Source organism: Cebus imitator, unplaced genomic scaffold (genome assembly GCF_001604975.1).
Source record: "Cebus imitator isolate Cc_AM_T3 unplaced genomic scaffold, Cebus_imitator-1.0 Scaffold191, whole genome shotgun sequence".
NCBI classification, from domain to species: Eukaryota; Metazoa; Chordata; class Mammalia; order Primates; family Cebidae; genus Cebus; species Cebus imitator.
Window position 1 is genome coordinate 3,093,675 of NW_016107506.1, and position 23,187 is coordinate 3,116,861.

Genomic DNA, 23,187 nt, shown 5'->3' on the forward strand with positions numbered 1-23,187 from the left:
GTAGTTTATACAAACAAGTAGTTAAAAGCCAAGGAATGGGGAGTTTAATTATATATATTACACTTACCTTGGTTTCTTGACATTCACTTAAAGAAGGTAAGCCATGTGCACACAGATCATGGTTCTCTGAAAGAAGCTCAGAAGGACTTGCAGCAGCACATTGCTGACTGCTACTAAAGACATTAGGGTATTCTTTCAAAAGCAAGTCCTGTCCTTCAGCATTTTTACTGTAAGCTCTAGCAAGAAAATGAGGAAAACACAATTATTTGGCATTTTTTGAAAATGTATGAACAACCCAAGGTATCACTGAGTCAAGTTAACTTCGTAACTTTAAATATTTTTGCCCAAAAGATTTAAAAAAATTCCTCTGGTGATCTTCCTGATGCTATTTATGATTTTCATACTCAAGAGGATGAAATAACACTTTATGAAATATTTTACGCAATTATAAGTGGGGTTTTTTTGTTCTTGTTGTGTATTTGTTTGCTTTTATGTTTTGTCTGACTAATTAAATGAAAGATGCTCCTTAGTTTAAGTGACTATCAGACTTCACACAATCTTGCTTTTTGAGTTTTGACTATATTAAAAATGATCAAATGTGTAATAAATATAAAATACCAGGGATTTTCTCATATATATAATAATCACGTCTGATTTATTTCCCCCTCCCTTAAAGCCCATTTGTGTTTCTAAAAGTATTTTAGACTTTTTAGACTGAACAGGTTTCTTGAGAAATTTTTTATTTTTAAAGGAAAACGTATTTTGGAAGTAGTGATGTTAAAATGGATTACTTAAACTCCAGTCCCCAGTGTTGGGTCCACTGTAAAAGTTGATCGAAATGACGTACTTTATATACACAGAGAATTTTCACATTATTTGTTAGTTAAATCTATTCCTGAGGCTGACAACATTAAGAACCATAGTAAAATACAGAAACTAATTTTAGCATTATATAATTAGTTCAAATATATTTTGAATATAAGCTCATTCTATGCACAAATAGCTGATGTTACATCATCATGTTTTCCTTTTTAGTGGTCTCCCCCAAAATTCATGCAGAGGTTTTGTTCATTTCACATGGATTCTATGGTTTGGGGTTTTAAATTTGTAACCTGCCTGCTGTTTCTTCTATGCCACTTGCTTTGCTCCCATAATGACCATCTGGCTTGCTCTCTCTCTTCATATTTTTTGTGCCTTAGGGAGAAGACTTCATCAGAAAGATCTTCCATCTGGAATTAGAAATAAAGATTTTTGCTTTAATCAGAAACGTTTTGAAATATAAGATGAGGCCAGGTGCGGTGGCTCATGCCTGTAATCCCAACACTTTGGGAGGCTGAGGCGGGTGGATCATGAGGTCAGGAGTTCAAGACCAGCCTGGCCAAGATGGTGAAACCCTGTCTCTATTAAAAATACAAAAATTAGCCCAGTGTGATGGTGGGCACCTGTAATTACAGCTACTCAGGAGGCTGAGGCAGAGAATAGCTTGAGCCCAGGAGGTGGAGGTTGCAGTGAGCCAGGATCGTACCAATGTACTCCAGCCTGGGCGACACAGCGAGACTCCGTCTCAAAAAAAAGAAAAGAAAAAAAAAAAAATCAGGTTTCAAGGTTTCAAAAAGCTTCTCAGGTAGAAAACAGTAGGAAGCAAACTAAAATAAATGCTGTAAGTCAAGAGAATAAATGTTAAGAGATGAGTTTCAAATTCCTGAAAAGGGGGAATCAGAAAGTTGTTTTAATTATTTTACAGTTATTATTTTTAGAGACAGATCTCTGTTGCTCAGCCTGCAGTGAGTACAGTGGTACAATTAGAGCTCACTGCAGCCTCAAACTTTTTAAAAAACTTCTTTACTACTGGTTCATATCTGAAGACTTCAGTAGACTACAAATGAGTTCGTGTAGTGCCTTATTCATTCAAGAGTTTTTATTGATTGCCCACTGTGGAGCACACACTATTCTAAGAACATGCTAGTATCGGAGAAAAGTAAAACTAATTATCTTTGATAAATCGGAATTAATTTAATGAATGGCTTATCTAGATTTCGAACCTGGAACACTACCTTGGTTATGGTGTTTAAGAATTTGAGTTTTTTGGCTAGGATCATTCAGAAGTAAGGAAGAATACATTAGAAGAGGAAAGGTCATTAAAAGGTAAATTTTGGTAGTAAAAAACATGACCACTGGGCATAGAAAGATTGTTACTTGACAGAAATTAAGTGTCTTCAACAGTGTCTTCTTCTAGAGACCAGCACTTTGGAATTAGTTTGGTTACACAGTATTTTTCCCTATGATTATTCTTGATATAATTTTACCCATACATATTTAAAACCCCTTACCTGCAACTCCAAAATCCAAAAATCTGCAAAAACAAATTTTTCATAATTCATTTGATGTCACAGCCTGACCTGAAATGATGTGAGGCTATTTTTATAGACTCCTATGAATATTTCACTACAAAGACATTAATGTCTGATTACTGTTATGAGAACTGCCCTACACTCAACAAGTATTACATTAGATAATATACCACATTACTCTTCTAAAAAGTCCAGAATTTTCCAAGCTGAAGAGCAAATTGGCCCTAAGATTCTGAAAATGGCACTTAAACTTGAATAATGAGACTAATCTCATGCAGAAAACTGATTAATACTGAGAATGAAGGTATATTCAGTAAATTCAGTATCTCAAAAACTCATAAATGCTGTATTTTTTGATCTTTTTAAATTCTTGTGTATTTGTATGTTAGGCTTATAGTCAAATTTGCACAAAACATTTTTTTGAATATTCTTTTAAAAGAACTTCCTTTTCATAAGTGAAAAGAAAAAAATCAGTGTAAGTATATATTCCTTTAGTTCCCTGAATGTCAAAAGTAAGCAGGCTTCATAATACATAATGTATAATTATCTCATTGCATGAAAGGCAGCTTACCTCATCGCCTAAATTATATTCATCCAAAGGCTGAAGAACAACCATCCTCCAGCTGTTGAAGATAAAAACCAATTTTAAACAGCTTTTATTTATCTAAATGTGGCAATTTTATACTCTAAGCACAGCTAAATGTTTTAGTGTGTTCTTTCCTTGGCATTTCCATGGTTCAAATTATTGTATTTTAATGCTTAATTTTTTTAAAAGAAAATATTTGGGTTATGAGAAAGGGACAAAAGAGAAAATGAGACTTTATTTTTGGCCTAAATGTTGAGCAGTCTGTTCTGTATAGCTGCATTTTATACATAAACGATATACAATTACATATATATATATATAATTATTATATATACATATACAATAATTATGTATTGACTGAATTAAGTCAGTGGTATGCTGATAAACTGGCCTGGCCAAAAAGTAAGAGAAGGAAAAAAGCTCTGATTTGTATGTTTGCCAATTTCTTTGGTGTGAAAATGCATGCCTACCATAACCCCTTCTGAGCCATCAGTAGTTTTAACAACTGGCTCACAGAAGTCTTCTATATTTAACAATCTGCTCGACCACCTAGCTCCAGCCTACCATCGCAAGTTGAAATATATTTTTGCTATAGAACACCCTAGCCACAAATGTGATTTATTACTTATGCAACAGGTATCCACTGATGATAGGAGTTCTCACAGGAGAACTCTTCTAAAAATTAGGGTTCTCTTAATACCTCAAATTTCATAATTTCTTTTTAAATTTAATTATGAAGTAATGAAATTAGAGATGTATAGCAATTAACTGAAATTATTACCCACCTGTCTCTGTTTGCAACCTTTTCTGTCTCTACTTCCTGGTGTCATATTTATATTCCTAAGAAACTGCATTCATCATTTCCAAAAAATTTGGCTGACTTTGCTGCTAGTAGGGAACAGATCTGTGCATGGTATTCAGGGACCTCCACAATCTGGACCTAACTTTGTTTCTAGCCTTCCATTGTCAACCTGCACAAAACAGTATCTGGCTAAGCCTTACACACTTGTCCTGTGCCTTGCTGTGGTATCCCTATGTAAATGCCCTTCCACCTTCCCATTCCTTCATGGATGACTTTCCGGGCCTTCCCACACATCTTTTAAATGTGTTTATTGCTGACTTGGCAATACATAATTTTTTTTTTTTTTTTTTTTTGTCACAGATATTACTGTCTTACAGTGTGAATACCCCATGAAAACGCAGAACTCTTTGCAACATAGGCCACACCGTTATCTTTAAGGGCAAGGATTATTTGTTGCTATAGTTTTTGTGTCACTAAAGTAACTTTTAGTGTCATAATACATAGTAGATAACTAAATGACACTGAATGCAAAAAAAAGACTAAGAATGCTGAAGTAAATTAGTCTAGGAATTCCCAAATCTGAATAAAAACTGAGAAATAAGTTGTGATACTACATAACACTTTTTCTAAAGGCATTAGTAATGTTTTATTTTTCGCCGTTTCCCCTCTGGCTATAGGGAAGGAACTGAGAGAAGAATCCTCCTTTCATTAATTAAAATTCTAACTTCACTTTGAAATTTTAAGTTTATTAAGGAAGGAAGAAAGAAAAATATGAAGATGTAAGTATGCATACCTTGGAGTGAGTATTTCCTTATATTGGAGTTTCTCTAATTTAGCTGGGGCTACTAATGACATGGGAATCACAATGTTATCTATGTCATAAGAGCTTTCACTTCTCAATCTCCGTCGTGCAGTATTCTGCAAAACAAGATTACAGTAGTTTTACAGTGCTGTGTAGTTGTAATGATACCCTCCTTTCATCAGTTATATGAAGATAATATGGCAGTATACCTGTTACATAATTTTTGTAAATACATTGTTACAAAATCTGACTAAAATATGTTAAAACCAAATAAGAAAATATTTCTGCCTTCTGTAAACCAGGACAGTCTCTTGGTAGATGTGTAATGTGTATTTATGTGGGCATGGACACTAGCTTATTTTGAAGACCATAAAAATATTTTTTAAAATGTAAAACACTTTATCAGAAAAAACTAGCATATATCACCCTAAATGTCAATGAAATGATCAGTAACAAACCCACTTTTTATTAGGAAAGGCGGTGAAATATTTTTCGTCAGCCCTGCAGTATGCTCTTCATGTATGTGTTCCTGGTTCCTGAGCTTCAGACTCTTCATTTCTAAAGCCTCCCACCTGTCTATTCCCTGGCTAGATAACAAAAAACCAAACCAAAACAAAACAGAATAAGAACAACAGAAGTCCCAAATTCTCATTAGTAAGGCTTTATTTAGCTTCATATCTTAAGGAATAGAGATGAACATGGTAAAATTTAAATTTCTAACAGAAAAAGAAGCTATAACCAAATATTAATGAACTTTTAGCTTCATAGTTAAAAATAAGTTGTATGGAGTCAGATTTATTGTTTTCTAACAAGATAATTGTTAGTTAATATGTGCTAGTAAATAAGGCTGTATAGATTAGCAAAATACATAAAATTATTTTCAAAATCAGGTGCTTTTATTTTTAAAGCAATTTTAGAGTTCAACATACAGAAAAACCTACTCGTGATGATGAATTCTGGGTTCTTGATAAAACGTTGACATTAGAAACAGCAGTAAAATTGCTGTGGGATCCTGATGCTGTGTGTTGAAAATCAGATTCTTCAAGTTTAGTTCTTTCACCTGCCGTGGAAAGAGCCATTGAATGTCACACATTAAACATGACTAATAGGTATCATTAGAATTATTTTCCTAATTGCATAACAGGTGATTGATTCCTTTTTTTCTTAATTCATGTAATAGAAAACAAAAAAATAAGGAAATGAAAAGAGAGGAGCTTTACTCACAGTCATACCATAAGTTATTTCCATTTTCTGGGGCCTTGGCAGTTTTTATCCAATATATTTCATATTGTTCCCTGAATAATCCCTCATCTCATCCCTTTATTCTTGCTTTCTGTGACTCCTATTAGTGTTTGAACTGCCAGAACTCTCTTAATTTTCTTATCTAGTCTCATACTTTTCATATCTGACTTTTTATTCTCATTTCTATGAGGCTTCTGCCCTTAGTCTTCTGAATACTCTTAATTTTTTGGAAAAATTGTGCTATTAAAGTACATATTTACAAAAGTACTTGTTTTCTGGTACTCACTTTTTTTTTTTTTAATAGCATCTGTTCTTTCATAGATGAACTTTCTCATTTCTCTCAGGATACTGATTAGAAGTTTACTTCTATTGGTATTTTCTGTATTTCTTCCAAGTTCTTTTTTTTTCTTGTTTTGGTTCCCTGTTTCTAAGAGTGTGTGTGTATATATACACATATATATGTAGCTATCTACTTATTGCCCTTACTTTACTTTAGTACAAGTCTTTTAAAACAAGAACGTCTTCCTTTATAATACAAAATCTAATATAGTCCATATTTAAATGTCTCCATTTTTTTTTTTAAAGGGCTTTGTAGCTAGTTTCTTCAGATAAGGATCTACATATTAAAATTGGCTGTTGTCTCCTAGGTTTCTTATAGTCTAGAATAAATCATTTTTCATTAAATTAACATATGACAGGCTGGACTAGATGTCCTACCCTTTTGGAATTGTCTAGTTATTTCTTTGTAGTATGTCATTTCATTTGTTATATTCCTGTATGTACATCAAACTTGAAGTTAGATCTAAAGTATCAGTCAATTCAAATGAAACATTTTATATCTTAGGTAATGTATATTTCATGTTGCATCTTATTAATTTATTTTTAAGCTTTCTTATGTTTTGGTATGCATATGTGAAAGCTCCTCAAAAGCTAGGTAATACCTGGTTCTCTGTTCTTAAGAGTAATACACTAAAAAGCTTAATGAAACCTCTGGACATGTGTGGGAATGTGTTCATTTTTTGCTACACTGTAGCTGATCAGATAGTTATCAGATAGTGACTAGGTAGGTCTTTTATCATGGACTCTATAAAGACACCAGAGATAAACAGATTAAATCCATTCTATATAATTACAGCCTAGTACAGCCATCTTGGCTGTAGTTTATAATTTATCTTGCCAGTCAACTTTTTTTTTTAATCATTTGCAATAACTGGCAACTATCTTGTCCCAAATCTCCAAAATAAACCCCTTTGTATTACTAGAAGAGTTCTAGTTTCCAAAGGTAGCTCTTGATCATCTTAGAATTATTAAGTTTATAGGCTCCTAAGGAGAACTGAACAAGGTATTTGAGTATTTCACTTGTATCTTGTTCACTTTCTCAGAATCCTGAGGAATTTGCAGTGCATCAGCATCTCCACAGGTAATCAATTTCTGTAAGGCAACTTTGCACTAGCCTATTTTGAGCCTAGAACACAACTTTGAAGATTAAATCCCATCCAGGGAATGATTGGTAGAAGACAACTAGGAACACAGGAGGGAAATACTTAATTGCCATAAAGTGGGTAGATACCAGCCCACAAATAATTCTGAATTAACTGGAAATATGCTGTTCTATGTTTATAGGGTCATAGATGTTTTGTGTAATTAATGGCTGTTATGGATTATAAACTCCCATGAGACAGGTTAAGATCAGAATTTTTTATTTTTAATATTTAGCACTACTGCTTATATCCTCACTTTAACCTACCTAATGCTGTTTCACTCAGATGTCTTTTCTTTCTTCCCTGTAACAGTTGTGCAGAAGATTCTGACCTTATTTGAGGCTTACATATAGGTGAATATCCATTTCTCCATTGATTCAGAGAAGTACTGTGTACTAAAACAAATGAAACGGAGATATTAAGATTTAGTTCCTTAACAGACAATGAACATGTTAATCTATTTTTATTTGTAACTGCAGAATTTTAGGATACCAGTTCAAAATAACAGATAAATGTAACCTTAAATACCAAGATAGACAACTCTAACTAAAAACATCCCTGGGAATTTCCAGTTTCTTATATTTTCTCCATTTTTTGAGGGGGATGAAAAGGGAAGGTGATGTGTTCTCAAAGTCTTCCAAATTACAGAAACTTCCAAATTACAGAGTGAGGATTGGCTCATATATAAATCTTGGCAATGATCTGAAAGTTCTTGCTTACCCTTAAATCTGGAAATAATTTGGGACCAAGTAAGATTCAACATGGTCAGACTAGACTTTGAGAGCAAGAACCAGATTTCATCCATCCTGACAGTGACTAGCACCATTCTTTCACTTTTTAAAAATAATGTATTTAACACAGCTTTAAGCCATTTAATATCTCTGTGCGTTAGTTGCATCATCTGTAAAACAGGGATGATGGCAGCGACCTTGGGGTTATGAGGATTACATGAGTTTATTCCTGTAGTAGTAAAAGTGTCTGACATAAGTGTTCAGTAAATGTTAGTGTTATCATGATTGGTCTAATAACCATACTGGCTTATTTTTTGAAAGGTTGGGAGATGTGGAAAGGAGTAGAAAAATATGTAAGCTGTAAGTGCCAAACTCACTGACACTAAAATAAAGGGCATGGCCTACCAGCTGACAAGAGTGTCTGGTTTCAAGATGGCAAACGACTCTAAAAATGATAGACAAATATTTTTTACATAGACACATACACAGATATGCACATGTAAATCCATATTTGCAAGCAAAAAGTGGAACTTGTAAAGCAGAATTCCTGAGGAATCTCTGAAAGACTAATATTGTATGGAATTTGAAGAGGAAACCCAGAGCAAAAGCACACAGTGAAGTACTCCCACAAAGATGTGTGATGAACACCAAAGGTGCTCTAGACCCAGAAGAAAGGAAAACTGGAAGCAGGACAACTATCTGGAGCAAATGCTGTATTGACTGCACATGCCAATATCTCAGTCAGCCTAACAAAACAGCTTTGGGCAGAGAAATGAATGGTTGGAGAGATAAGGCAATGCACAAGTGCCCCACTTTGGAATGTCCTGCCCATCCCCAAATTATTCTGAAAATTTCAAATGCAGTATAAATCTGTACCTTTCCGATCAAAAGGGTCCCATAAACAGCAGTGGTAGAACAGTTTTAACTAAGTAGCAACTTCAATGAGTATACAAAAATCTGAATACCGACACTACATTAAAAAAGAGGTACAAACTACAAGTGGAAGAACCATCTCAAAAAATAGTTAATGAAGCATTCACAAATACAGATTAGCAACTCTTTAAAACAACTAATATTGCCAAGAGAAACAGATAAGAGGCCCTCTAGAGGAATGTCAGAAACAATTGTTCAAATGTTAAAATCATCGCTAGGCTAGGTAACTTAATGGACACAGCTGAAAATCAAAATTAGGGTCTGGAAGAGGAATTCCATAACTTGATGGAACAGAGTGATAGAAAATATGGAGAGAAAAAAGACCAGAATGGGGTAAGAGATGAGACTGGAGAGGATGATAGGGAGGGACTAGTTGAAGAAATGATAGCTAAATTTTTTTCCAGAATCAATATTAAACCCTAAGATTTCAGTGATTCACTTGAATGTCAAACGGCTAATGAAAAATAAATCATAAACAGCACATCACAGATGATACCCTAAAAGTTATTAATACGAGATAACAGCATGACAGGAATAGTCTAAACTTACTAAAATGGTGGCTAGACTTGTGAGAGGTGGAGTTTAAAATGTGTGTGTTAAAACATATGTAGGTGTTAAAAGTTAGTGTCCGTTCTTGTTTTAATAATATTTTGCTGTAGCATTTAAGCAAATGCTAGACAATTCATCTTTCTTTTATTTTCTACAAGCAATTCTCCACTCTTCTGAAAACATTAAATGTTGGGAAGGAATCTTAACTTTCACAAAAGATGATTTTAAAATTTTATTCAAATGTTTTCTTCACATCATTTTCCTTCTAATTCTTTACTGTCTCAGGTTTTCATGGACCCTTGAAACAGTAGGAAATGTATGACAATTCTACACATCCTCTTCTGCTGTTCTGTTGATAAACCTCCCAGCCTTTCAGTTCTTGCTCTCCCAATCCTCTCTCAGAGTCCATCCTAAGATCACACTTTGATAGCATCTCTCATATCTCCTGTCTTTACTTTCTTCTCTTTTATTCATCCAACCGCTTTACAGAGAACCAATTACATGGCAAGCACCATTCTAAATCCTAGGTAAGCAAAACTAGGATTGGTAGCAGTCCTTGCAGTTTACACGTGTTATCTGAAGGAATGCAATTGTAATGTGATAGAAAAATATGCATTTCAGCTGTGTAACTACATGTTATTGAGAATGTACAAGAGAGCACTAGTAAGAGCTCTAGGAAAGGCTTCCCCAGATGAAGGGATAGATTTCAAATACTAACAGAAATAGCTGATAGCCAGAGGGAGAATAGCATGTGCAATAGCCCAAGGGAACAGGACAACTTTGGGAATTGAACAGCTATGTAGTGTAGAGTAAGGAAGCATGGTGAGAAAGAATCATGAGGGAGGAGCCAGCCTATGTACAGGGTTTTAAGGTGTTAAGAATATTCCTTCTCATATATTTTCAAGCTATGAGATAGGGAGCAGTTTGTGACATTTGATTTGCATTTTGAAGAGGTCACTGCCTACAGTGATTAAAGGGAAAATGGATTCGAAGTCTGTTTCAGCAGTATGGGTAAGAGATGCTGGACTGAGAGTATTAGAAGGCAAGAACTGAACTGTAACACGTAAGATCATATTGACAACTTGGCAAGTGGTTTAGACAGGAGGAAGTGTGAGTAACAAGACTGAGCTTTATGTTTCTGGCTTGCTTGTGTGGGTTATAGTGCTATTGTTCCTCCTCTCCCATCTATCTTTAAAAACAAAATTTTATTTTGACATAATCTCAGAATTACAGAAAACTTGAAATGGAACAAAAAATGTCTATATACCCTTTACTGAAATCCCCCAAATGTTAACATTGTATCACATTTGCTTTACCTCTTTGAGACCACAAATTAAATTTAGTTGCTGACATGACACCTCTTTAGCCCTGAATACATCAATGTGTATTTCTCAAAACAAAGAACATTCTCTTATGTAGCCATGCAGTTCACTGCCATTACCTAATCTATAGACCTTATTCAAATTTCACCAATAATCCCTATAATGTTATACACAGATAATCTCAACTATTCATTGCAGATGTCATTGCAGTTGGAAGATCTCATTAAGGTCTTGTATCTGAAACAGTTCCACTGTCTTCCATAACTTATAACATTGAAAATTTTCGTTTAAGTATAAACTCTTAAATTGGTTTTGTCTGGTATTCCTCACTAGTGATCTATTCACTCTTCAACCCACTACAGTTTGGCGTTTCTCTACTTGTTGCCTGAAATCAGCAATGCCGTTGTAAATTGCCAAATCTAATGGACCATACAGGATAAATCCAAGCAAAGATCTGTCTGCTTACCTTTATGCAATTTACCCTACAGCAGGAATGCCAAGCTATTTATAGATATTTGTTGGTGGTGGTTTTTGTTTTGTTTTGTTTTGAGATGATGTATCACTCTGTTTCCAAGGCTGGAGTACAATGGCGTGATCTTGGCTCATTTCAACTTCTGCCTCCTGGATTCAAGTGATTCTTGTGCCTCAACCTCCTGAGTAGCTGGGACCACAGGCTTGCACTACCAGGCCCAGCTAATCGTTATATTTTTAGTACAGATGGAGTTTCACCATGTTGCCCAGGCTGGTCTTGAGCTCCTGACTTCAGGTGATCCACCCGCTTCAGCTTCCCAAAATACTGGGATTACAGGCGTGAGCCACCACCCAGCCTTATTTATAGATATTTGAATACTACTTCATGTCTCCATGACAAGAGAGAGATTTGTTTTTGTTACTTAAAGACTTGTTACTCAATATGGGCCAACAGCATCTGAATCACTGGGACCTTGTAAGATATATGTCCCATTCCAGACTTACTAAATCAGACTCTGCATTCTAACAGTCTCCTAAGACATTGGGACTACAGGCATGCACCACCATGCCTGCCTAATTTTTATATTTTTTGTAGAGACAGGGTTTTGCCATGTTGCCCAGGCTGGTCTTGAACTCCTGGGCTCAAGCAATCCCTCTACCTCAGCCTCTCAAAGTGCTGGGATTACAAGCATGAGCCACTGCACTCAGCCTTCAAATGTGTTTTATCATCTGTGCCCATTATACTATATAATAGTTATTTGTATCTTCCCCCATTACATTATAATTTTGATTTCCTGTAACTCACCTTTGACTCTTGAGCAATTAATAGTATGCCTGGCAATAAATGCTCAATAAATGCTGAACTCAAATCATTAACCAGAGGAAAAATTAATGACTAGCTACTTAAGACAGATATATAAGATGAAATCTCTTATTACATTATGCATTCCCCATAATTGTATCCTAACACATTTATCTCCCTTATTTTTTATTTTTAGAAACAGTCTCACTTTGTCACCCATGCTGGGGTGCAGTGGTGTAATCATGGCTCACTGTAGCCTCGATCTTCTAGTCTTGAACTCTGTCCTCAAGCGATCCTCCTGCCTCAGCCTCCTTAAGTGCTGGGATTACAGGTGTGGGCCATTGTACCTGGCCTGCCTTACTTTTTTAAGTCAAATAGTAGCACAACATTAAAAGAAATATAATTATCTAATCTTCCCTAATAGCATATATTTTCATATTTGCATACTCAGTCAATACGTTTTATATTTCATATGTATATATTTCAAATATGAAATCATAATTTTAATTAAATGTATAATTATATTTTTATTACATAATGCACTCTATTATTTTTTTCAGGTGGTTGTGTAACATCCCTCTGATTAGAAACAATGTTCTTTAGCTATTCCCTAGCTGTTGGCCATGATACTTATCATCATAATGATAATGCTATTACAGACATTCTTAAAATAATCATCTTCATGGATATGTTTTTTTCCCTTTTGAGAAAAACGTAGTCTTAGGACAAATTCCAACAAGTGAAATCGCATCATTAAAAGGTAACTGCACATAATACTTATATTTTCTTGTATTTCTGTAGGCATTTTCCCCTAAGCATAGCTAATTGTTCTTCGTCCTTGGTGCCTTCATCTTTTTTCTCTTTAATTTTTATTGTGGAAAAATTTCAAACACAAAAGGAGAGTCGAATAATGAACTCCCATGTACCTATCCTCAGCTTCAGCAGTGAACAACTTATGACCAATCTTGTTTCATCTCTCCCACCAAATTTTTGCTAGGATATTTTAAAGCAAATCCCAGACATATCTCTTCATCTACATATATGTTAAGTATGAATCTCTAACAAACTGAAAAAGTGCATATGGGTTTATGTAACCACAATGCATTATTATAAGTAGCAAAATTAACAATAATTCATTAATATCTAACAGTTAGTCCATGTTCAAATTTCTCTGTTTCAAAACCTGTGTGTGTGTGTATAAACAGCAATCGCAACAAGGTCCACACATTGCATTTGGTTGATATAAGAATAAATATTTCTACATGTCTATAATTGTACCAGACACAGAAGTAAAATTTTTTCATCCTTTTGTATCACAACATTCTTTTATATCACAACATAAGTATGTTTCCATCCTTATATTAACTTTTAAGATTTTTTTTTTCTTTTTTTTTTTGAGACAAGGTCTCACTCTGTCACCCAGGCTGGAGTGCAGTGATGCAATCTTGGTTCACTGCAACCTCTCTGCCTTCTGAGTTGGAGCAATTCTCCTGCCTCAGCCTCCCAAGTAGCTGGGATTACAGGTGTGTGCCAGGAGCTACTGAGCCGAGCTACTTTTTGTGTTTTTAGTAGAGACAGCGTTTTGCCATGTTGGCCAGGCTGGTCTTGAACTCCTGACCTCAGGTGATCCACCCACCTCAGCCTTCCAGAGTGATGGGATTACAGGCGTGAGCCACCGCACCCAGCTAAGATATTTTTTTAAGGCTGTATATTCCACTGTAGTATATTTAACCATATCCCTATTATGCTCTTCAAGTTTTTGCTAATTTTTCATTATCACAAAAACATGTTAAGATGAATATAGTTGTGAATAAAGGCTGTTTCATATTTAGGATTAGACTAGATTCTTGGAAATGGAATAATTAATAATTGGGTCAGAATACAGGGTTAACAGTCCAGTAAACTTTTATTGGGAATAGGTACAAAACTAAACAAGGGAGTTTTTAAACCACACTGAGCTTATACAAAAACACATAATTTAAAGGCCTTGTAATCCATTTCACAGAGCTCCCCAAAGGCTTGCATCAATTCTTAATGTTATCCAAGATATTTGAAGGTGCTGTTTTTACTATAGTTATGCCCAAACTGATTATTATAATGTTCAAAATCATTAATGTTATAGGCAAAAGTAGTAAACATTCTCACTGTGTCTGACATATAAGCTCTCAGTTAATACTATTTTCATTATTATCAAGAACACCTTTCCTTCTTATTCTTTTAAGACATTCATTTTTAACTTTTTAATCCTACTGAAATGTATTTTAATGTTCATCCACCTTAAATTTGTTTTAAAGCACTTTATGAGGTAGTGATCTCAGTTTTTAATTCTTGCAGAGTTGTTATTTAATGCCTCTGATTACAAAGAAAACTTAGTTACATAGAGCTTGGCTTTGAATTCTGGCTTTTCTATTACTCAACCGTGATTGGGGAAGATTAGTCAAGGAGAGTACTAACACCTACCTCACAGACTTAGACTTAAATAGGTAATATAAAGCCCTTCAACCAGTGCTGACATATAAAGGATGGTTCATAAGAATTTGTTGTTCTCATTATCATTTATTATTATTTATTGACTATGCCATTCTTTCAATATGGTAGGAAATATCACCGTCTGTTTCTAGGCTTTTCTTAAGCTCCCTTGATCTGGCTTCTATCGGAACCACCATGTTTTAATGATTATAACTTCATAATCCTGCTATTAATCTTCTAAAAATTTAATTGGCTGTTCTTCAACATTTTCTGTCTGAGATAAACTTCAGAATAACTTTGTTCCAATAATACCTCTGATTCTGATTGGAATTCCACTTGTAAATTAATTTGGGGGAAAACTGACAACTTTGGTTACGATACTGTCTTCTGACAGGAAGAGGATATTTATCTCCACATGGGAATGTCCTCATGTTTGTCACTAAACTTTTTTAGTAGTCCTCATGTAGGTATTTGTTAAGTTTGATAAAAAATATTTTATATTTTCATTGTCAATGTGCCTGGCATAATTTACTCCTTTACATAGGCTGATAAAAAATATTTTATATTTTCATTGTCAATGTGCCTGGCATAATTTACTCCTTTACATAGGCTATCTATATCTAGTTACTATTGGTACTTACAAAAGCTGCTTTTTATAAATTTATTTTATAATAAGACTCCAGTTATAACAGGTATTCATTTGACTCTTAAGTTTTTGAGATAAATTATTTCTTAGAGTTATATGACTTCCAATGTTTAGATTTTAACTTTGTAGATAATCAAAATATGTTCTTTTCTTTCTTCTAATTGCTTCGAAGCATAGACCTCACCCCCATTCACAGCACTCATAAACATTTCAATGTAATTTTCTCAAGTTTTATTTTCTAGTTTTAATATTTTATTTACAGTTCTTGGAATTAACTAGTATTCTGATTCATAGCATTAAATACATATGTGAAAGAATTTTACTGAGAAAGACTAACAGTAACATTTTCAAATGGCTCTCCAATTTCCCACTGATACACAAATCTTCCCTGATATATAATCAACTATAGAGTTTACTTCATTTATCTATTTTCTTAAATGTAAGCAAAATAGAATCTACATGACTAAAGATTTTTGTCCTCTTTCTATATGTGTTGGGCTAGATTTTCTCAAAACTTTTTACAGTAATTTCTTTTATATTTTCCCGTTTGGTCTTCCCATTGTGCTTTAGAATTATTTTAAGTTAAACAAATTCTCTGAGAATTTCAAGTTACATTAATCATATGAACTATTAGGAAGAATTTATATCTTTATTGATCTTATACAGAAATACTGTTTCTCCACATTTATTTAAATTTTTGTTATATTTATCGATATTTCATAATTATCCAATAGATATCACACATTTCATGTTAAGATTGTTCTTGTATTTTTTTATTTATGTGTACATGATTTATAAAAAATGAGTATTAAAAATTAAGGATTTTCCTTTATTTTGTTAAATTTTATTTCCTTAGAATGCAAAAATAGTAAGTAGAAAAGACATAAAAAAACATATAAAGTACAAGAACTGTAAATGTGACATACCAGGTGATGGAGATATGATATATTCATCTATAAATTTATTTTCAGCAAGATTGCCTTTTATTTCAGTCTTTTTTAACAATGTTTCCAAGTGAAAATGAAGAGGCACATCTGGAAAAATAAAATTAAAAAGGCATTTTCAAATACCACTCTTTGTAATACTAGGATTACAGATTGTAACATTAAAATCGCTTTCTTTCTATAAATAGTACATGAGCTTAAGAAAATAAGCAGAAATTTCAAATGTAACAACTGTCAGAAGTGGCAAAATACTCTTTCCAAGCATGTTGGTAGCAGTATTTTAGAAATTACTGGTTAGGTGTGCTTAATTAACAAATTAAAAAGCTAACAGAAACAACTTCATGAACTTCTTAAAATAGTACATAAGATGAACAGTATTTATAAATATTAATAAATGCTATTCACAGATGAATGGAAACAAATATACCCAAGAAGTCTTTAAGAAAATCTACAGCCAAATTTGGCTGACCTTAAATCCATTCCATCCCATCCCTACAATCATTGCATTTGAAATAATGCAGTTTACAAAAACTATAATTACATGCTTTTAACTTCTTGGCAGAAAACTCCAGTAATTCAGATGTAACCTTTTGTGAAAATATCCAGGTTCACATTCCCTTAATTTACTATATTATAAATCACAATGAATCTACTTTTATAAAGATTAAAACCTATTGACAAACTAGTTTTGTTTCTAAATAGAGACTTAGAGACATTCAATTCACTATGTTTATATTCTGTATCCTCACAACCAAAGAGGAGTTAAGCAATGAAGTCGATATGCTTCACATTTATGAAAGGTTTTTTCTTCAGCCAAGAATGAAAAAACAAAATCATCTTAAAAAGCATTTACTAAGAGACAACTAATTTTTTCCTTGAGAACATATTTTATTTATTATTTATTTTTATTTTTAAATATTTTTTTTAGAGATAGGGGTTCTCCATGTTGGTCAGGCTGGTGTTGAACTCCCAACCTCAGGTGATCCAACTGCCTCGGCTTCCCAAAGTGCTGAGATTACAGGTGTGAGCCACCACGCCCTGCCCTGAGAACATATTTTATAAAGCAGTTGATAATAATGAAAGTTTGCCTATTAAAAGAAGGTACTTCAAACAAAAAAAAGAAGGTACTTTATTTTTAAGGAAACTAATGAGTCTAGACCCAGGAAAGATCTGCATTTCATTTTATTTTTTATTTTTATTCTTGAGACAGGGGCTGGCTCTACTGCCCAAGCTGGAGTCCAGTAGCATGATTCTGGCCCACTGCATTCTCAATCTCCTGGGCTCAAGCAATCCTCCCACCTTAGTCTCCCAAGCAGCTGAGACTACAGGTGCACAACCCATGCCTCGCTAATTTAAAAATTGTTTTCTTTAGAGACGAAGTCTTACTATTTTGCCAGGCTGGTCTTGAACTCTTGAGCTCAAGTGACCCTCCCATCTCAGCCTCCCAAAGTATTGGGATTACAGGCATGAGCCACTGCCCACCTGGTTGGGTCTGGATTTTAAACAGAAAAAAATGATCTCTTCTTCAAATGATGTATCTTAGTGGCAGATCCATACTCAAGTTGTGGAAAAATATGCAAAGCAAAAATTAGTTCATGAGTATCACGGAGTTTGTTCCAGGGGACAGAGGTAAGATGAGTTTGGATCTCAGTATTATAATATGGTCATATGAAAATTAGGTAACACAATGAAAATGGGAATATAAATATTGTCCTTTAAAATGCTCCTTAAACATTTCAGGATTCTGATATTTTCCAATTACCTAAACCTAAGTTTATTGGATTTGTTTCTCCAACACAGTATTATTCTTATAAGGAGAGTATCACCAATTCTACCACTGTTCTTTGTGATTTGCGGGGAAACATGATCTAACAAGAAAAGGTTCTTGTTCCATTTGTATACCTTTCTTAGTAACTGCACGTGACCTGTCAGCTTTTATAAAAGTATTTCATTGCATTTTACGGCACTTACTAGTTTACATTTCAGTTGTTTTAAACTAGAATGCAAGTACCTTGAGAGATTTGTTTGTATTTGTAGTCCTAGCATTTATTTAGTACCTAAACTAGAATGCAAGTACCTTGAGAGATTTATTTATATGTATAGTCCTAGCATTTATTTAGTACCTATGTATAGTAGGTATTGAGATTTTATTAAATTAATATAAGAAGGAATGGATATAATAGGAAGCAAACAATCTAATCTTACTTATTAGAGGGGACATAAGAGTCTCAGGATAAAGAGTATTTATACCAGCTGTCACGGTTATGTCATCACAGAACAAAGGTATCTATTCTCATGGAGTTGTGAGAATCAAACAAGAAAATGTGCTTAATATATACAGGGCCCGGTAAATACTAAGACTAAATATCAGCTATATTATTATTGTTACACAGATTATTATTTCTTCATATTATTAAAGTTTCCTCAAAGACGGAATAAAACAGTTCTTGTTAGAAACTTACTTCAAGGTATGGTGTAGCTAAGAAGCCACTCTACCACTGATAAAAACTAAATTGAGATTCAGGGCAGGTGGACAGGTTCAAAACATAGTGCTTTACAAATAGGATCAATCCCTTGATTTTGAGAATCTAAAAGATGTTTAGAACCATAAGTGGAGAATGCAACAAAAGCCAAGTTGAGATATCTCCCAATATAGAGAAGAACCTGAGATAACCAGTTCCAGGGATGTTTTCTTTCTCCCCTAAATATTTGCTTTAGTTCTCATATAGACTAGAGTGTAAAGGTTCCACAAAAATCAAGAACTGAAAATTTAAAATAACCTAGAGTAATTCTAGCATTTTGGGAGGTTGCGGTGGGAGGATTACTTGAAGCAAGAAGTTCAAGACCAGCTTGGGCAATATAGTGAGACCCTATCTCTACCAAAAAAAAAATTTAAAAATTAGCCAGGCGTGGTATCATATACCCAAGTATTTCTAGCTACATGGGAGGCTAAGGTGGGAGGATTGCATGAGCCTGGGAGTTCAAGCCTACAGTGAGCTATGATCACAGCACTGCACTCCAGCCTAGGTAATAGTGTAAGACCCTGTCTCAAAAAAAAAAAAAAAAAAAAAAAAAATGGCGCGGCACGGTGGCTCGCACCTGTAATCCCAGCACTTTGGGAGGCCATGGCAGGCAGATCACAAGGTCAGGAGATCGAGACCATCCGGTCAACATGGTGTAACCCTGTCTCTACTAAAAATACAAAAAAGTTAGCTGGGTGTGCTGGTGCATGCCTGTAGTATCAGCTACTCAGGAGGCTGTGGCAGGAGAACTGCTTGAACTCAGGAGGCGGAGGCTGCAGTGAGCCGAGATTGTGCCAATGCACTCCAGCCTGGTGACAGAATGAGACTTCATCTCAAAAAAACAAACAAACAAAAAAAAACACTTTAGAGATGTAAGGATGTATAAGCCTCATTTGCTCACAGATTACAGATACTGTTGAGATTGACTATATTTATAGATAGGCAGTTTTCTCCCCTCTTGGAGAAATTCAGTGCAGATTATAAATGGAGAAATATTTTATGGCAGGGAAACTTCCATGTAGAACAACGCATTAGAAAAAGAACAGTGATTTAACGTGACTCAGAAACATTTCAACGGCACAGCCATGTTACCAATAAAATGCTCAAAATTTAACAAATAAGATAAAACCCTTGTAATTTCCCAAAGTAAATCAAATTGGTTAGAAGGAATTAAAGAATCAACTTACACAGATAGAACATTAACTGTGCATGTGACTAGATTAATTCCTCTATAACAAATTTAATTCTCAAGGCATTGCTTAGTTCTAATATCCACTGACAAAATAATTGATAAAATAAGATTTTATTAGATTCTCTTTATTTAGAGGATTAGATTTCAGTACAGAAAATATCGTTACTTAGAAATTCTTACAAGGAGGCTTACCTGATGGCAATGACAGAACAGAATGGAAAGAGGAATCTAACTCTGATACATGTTTTCTTAATAGGTAAGACTTTGAATCGTGTTCATAGTTACTCCAAGTTGAGGCTGATTGCAGGCAAGGCATTTGTGTAGTATTTAAAAATGTTTCATTTGAAGGCAAAGTCTGCAATGAAAAACCGTATTAGACTATCACAGCCAAAGCATCCATAAATAATGGTATATCTCTACATTTTTTAAGTTATCTTTAAATAAAGTTTTCCAATTCTACAAAAGGTTTACAAATATTTTGCTACATGTATTCCCAATTAACTTTAATATTTATTATTTCAATCATAAAAGGGATTTAAAAATACAATTAACTTTTATATATCAAATGTATCCTACAACTTTGCTATAAACTTTCTTTTTCTAATAATATATAGCTTCTTCTAGTCTTCTGTTATCTAAACATACTAGCTGCAAATAATACCAGTATGATTTTTTTTTCTTTCAATCCCACTAGTTTTATTATTATTTACGGAGTTCCAACCATGCTGGATGGGTTCACCAATTCAATAATAAAAAAAAAAATTATCAAAGGAAACATTTGTGTTTTGTTCCTGATTGTAATAGGAATGCTTTTAATTTATCAGAATAAGAATGATATGTATTGCAGGGGTTTATTTTGGTATGTTCTTTATCAATATATTCCCTAGCTTGCCAAAAGAACTTTAAAAAATATATTAATGTTGAATTTAATCATATGCTTTTTCTGAACCTAACAGGACTTTTCTTCTATACTGTATTAAGTGACAAATTGCATTTAACAGATTTTCTTTTCTTCTTTTTCTTTTTCTTTTTTTTTTTTTCTCTTTCTTAACCATCAGATCCCATTACTCAATGAAACAGATTTTATTTTTTATTTTATTTTTTGAGACAGTCTTGCTCTGTGTCTCAGGCTGGAGTGCAATGGCAGGATCTCAGGTCACTGCAACCTCTGCTTCCTGGGTTCCAGCGATTCTCCTGCCTCAACCTCCTGAGTAGCTAGGATTACAGGCATGTGCCACCATGCCTAGCTACTTTTTGTATTTTTAGTAGAGACTGGGCTTCACTAGTTGGCCAGGCTGGTCTCAAATTCCTGACCTCTAGTGATCCAGCCCACCTTGGTCTCCCAAAGTGCTGGATTACAGGCATGAGTAACTGTACCCGGCCACATTAAACGATTTTTAAAATTTCAAACAAAAACTGAAGATTATTCTTGAAGAATCCTGCTAGGAGTTTATCAAGTTTATTAACCTCTTCAAGGAGCCAGCAACTGGACTCGTTCACTTTCTATATTGTATGCTTGTTTCATATTTCATTGATTCCTACTTTGCTTTAAGATTAATCAAATATTTTCTTATATTTTTCCCATCTCTTAATTTATATTTATACATTCTTTTATTTTCTTTCAGTAGGTTTTATAGACATTACAATGTGTACTTTTAGCCAGTTGGCTTTTACAGTATAACACAAATTATTCTTTTTACCATTTTCCTGAAAATACTAGAACATTAGAACTCCATTTACTCTCCTGTTTTTGCATTATCATTGTTAGGCATTTTAATTCTACATATATTTATGACCCCACAATATATTGCTATTATTGTTTATATCATCAACATTCATGTATACTACGCATATATTTATCTTGTCTCATTGCTCTTAGCTCCTTCTTACAACTCCTTACTTCCATGTGGGATCATATTACTTCTCCCTTTGCTATTATCATAGTGTAGGTTTGCTTTCCACAAATTCTCAGTTTTTACTTAAGACATTTGCACCTTTTTAATGATATTTTTGTGGATATAGAATTCTGGGTTGGCTTTTTTTTCTTTCAGGATACTTTCATTCTTCTGGTTCTCATTATTTCTGCTGATTAGGTAGCTGTAGGTTTTATTATTGCCCCCATTTGAAAGCAATATGCCGTTTTTGCTCTCACTCCTTTCAGTTTTTTCTCTGTGTCTTTAGTTTTTAAGCAGGCTTTCCATAAGATTCTGTCTTGGCCACGTGCAGTGGCCCACGCCTGTAATCCCAGAGCTTTGGGAGGCCAACGCGGGCAGATCACAAGTTCAGGAGATTGAGATCATCCTGGCCAACATGGTGAAACCCTGTCTCTACTAAAAATACAAAAATTAGCTGGGCATGGTGGCAGGCGCCTGTAGTCCCAGCTACTTGGGAGGCTGAGCCAGGAGAATCGCTTGAACCCAGGAGGCGAAGGTTGCAGTGAGCCAAGATTGCACCACTGCACTCCACTCTGGTGGCAGAGCGAGACTCTGACTCAGAAACAAAGATTCTATCTTGGTCCATTCAGATTGCTATAACAAAATACCACAGACTAGGTAAACCATAGAAATTTACTTCTCACAGTTCTGGGGACTAGAAAGTTAGATAAAAGTGCTGGCAGATTCAGTGTCTGACAAGGGTCTACTTTCTCACTGATAGATGGCTGTAACTTCACACAGTGGAAGGAAGAGCTCTCTGGCATACCTTTTATAATGGCACTAATTCCATTAATGACCTCATGACCTAATAATCTCCCAAAGCCCTATCCAAATAACATCACATTGGGAATTAGGTTTCTACATATGCATTTGGGGGAGATACATTCAGTCTATAGCACTGCACTCCAGCCCCACAAAATACATGTCCTTCTCACATGCAAAATACTTCATTCCATCCCAATACCCCAGAAGTCGTAACCAATTCCAGCATCAACTAAAAAAATCCAAAGTCCAAAATCTCATCTAAATATCATCTAAATCAGATATGGGTGACACTCAAGGTACAATTCATCCTGAGGCAAACTGCTTTCCAACTGTGAACCTCTAAAACCAATATGTTTTGTGCTTCCAAAATACTATGGTGGGAGAGGCACAGGATAGATATTCTTATTCCAAAAGAGAGGAATAGGAAAGAAGAAAGAAATGATAGATTCTAAGCAAGTCTAAAACCTAACAGGGCAAACTCCATTAGACCTGAAGGCTCCACAATAACCTTCTGCTTGATGCTCTGCCTTCCAGAACTAGTAGGCTATGGTCCCATCTCTACAGCTATTATTGGCTGGAGTCCCATGCCTGTGGCTCTTCCAGGTGGCTATTCTGCCTCTGCCATTCAAGCTGACTTGGGGTC

At 34.5% G+C, this 23,187-nt stretch overlaps 1 protein-coding gene across 5 annotated transcripts in view; it reads right to left on the reverse strand.

Moving 5' to 3' along the window:
* Positions 1–23,187, reverse strand: part of KANSL1L (KAT8 regulatory NSL complex subunit 1 like) — a 144,663-nt gene that overhangs the window by 2,256 nt on the left and 119,220 nt on the right. For 2 of the 5 annotated variants that reach the window (XM_017546793.2, XM_017546792.2), the window contains exons 7-14: positions 20,038–20,200; positions 16,114–16,221; positions 7,531–7,659; positions 5,471–5,601; positions 4,533–4,657; positions 2,923–2,974; positions 1,117–1,229; positions 68–236 (exon numbers count right to left, since the gene is read on the reverse strand). In XM_017546793.2, coding sequence (XP_017402282.1) covers positions 68–236; positions 1,117–1,229; positions 2,923–2,974; positions 4,533–4,657; positions 5,471–5,601; positions 7,531–7,659; positions 16,114–16,221; positions 20,038–20,200 — 990 coding nt within the window. Of the gene's footprint in view, positions 1–67; positions 237–1,116; positions 1,230–1,498; positions 2,975–4,532; positions 4,658–5,470; positions 5,602–7,530; positions 7,660–16,113; positions 16,222–20,037; positions 20,201–23,187 lie in introns of those variants that run through there. The other 3 variants (XR_005203127.1, XM_017546795.2, XM_037745099.1) reach the window with 3 other exon arrangements.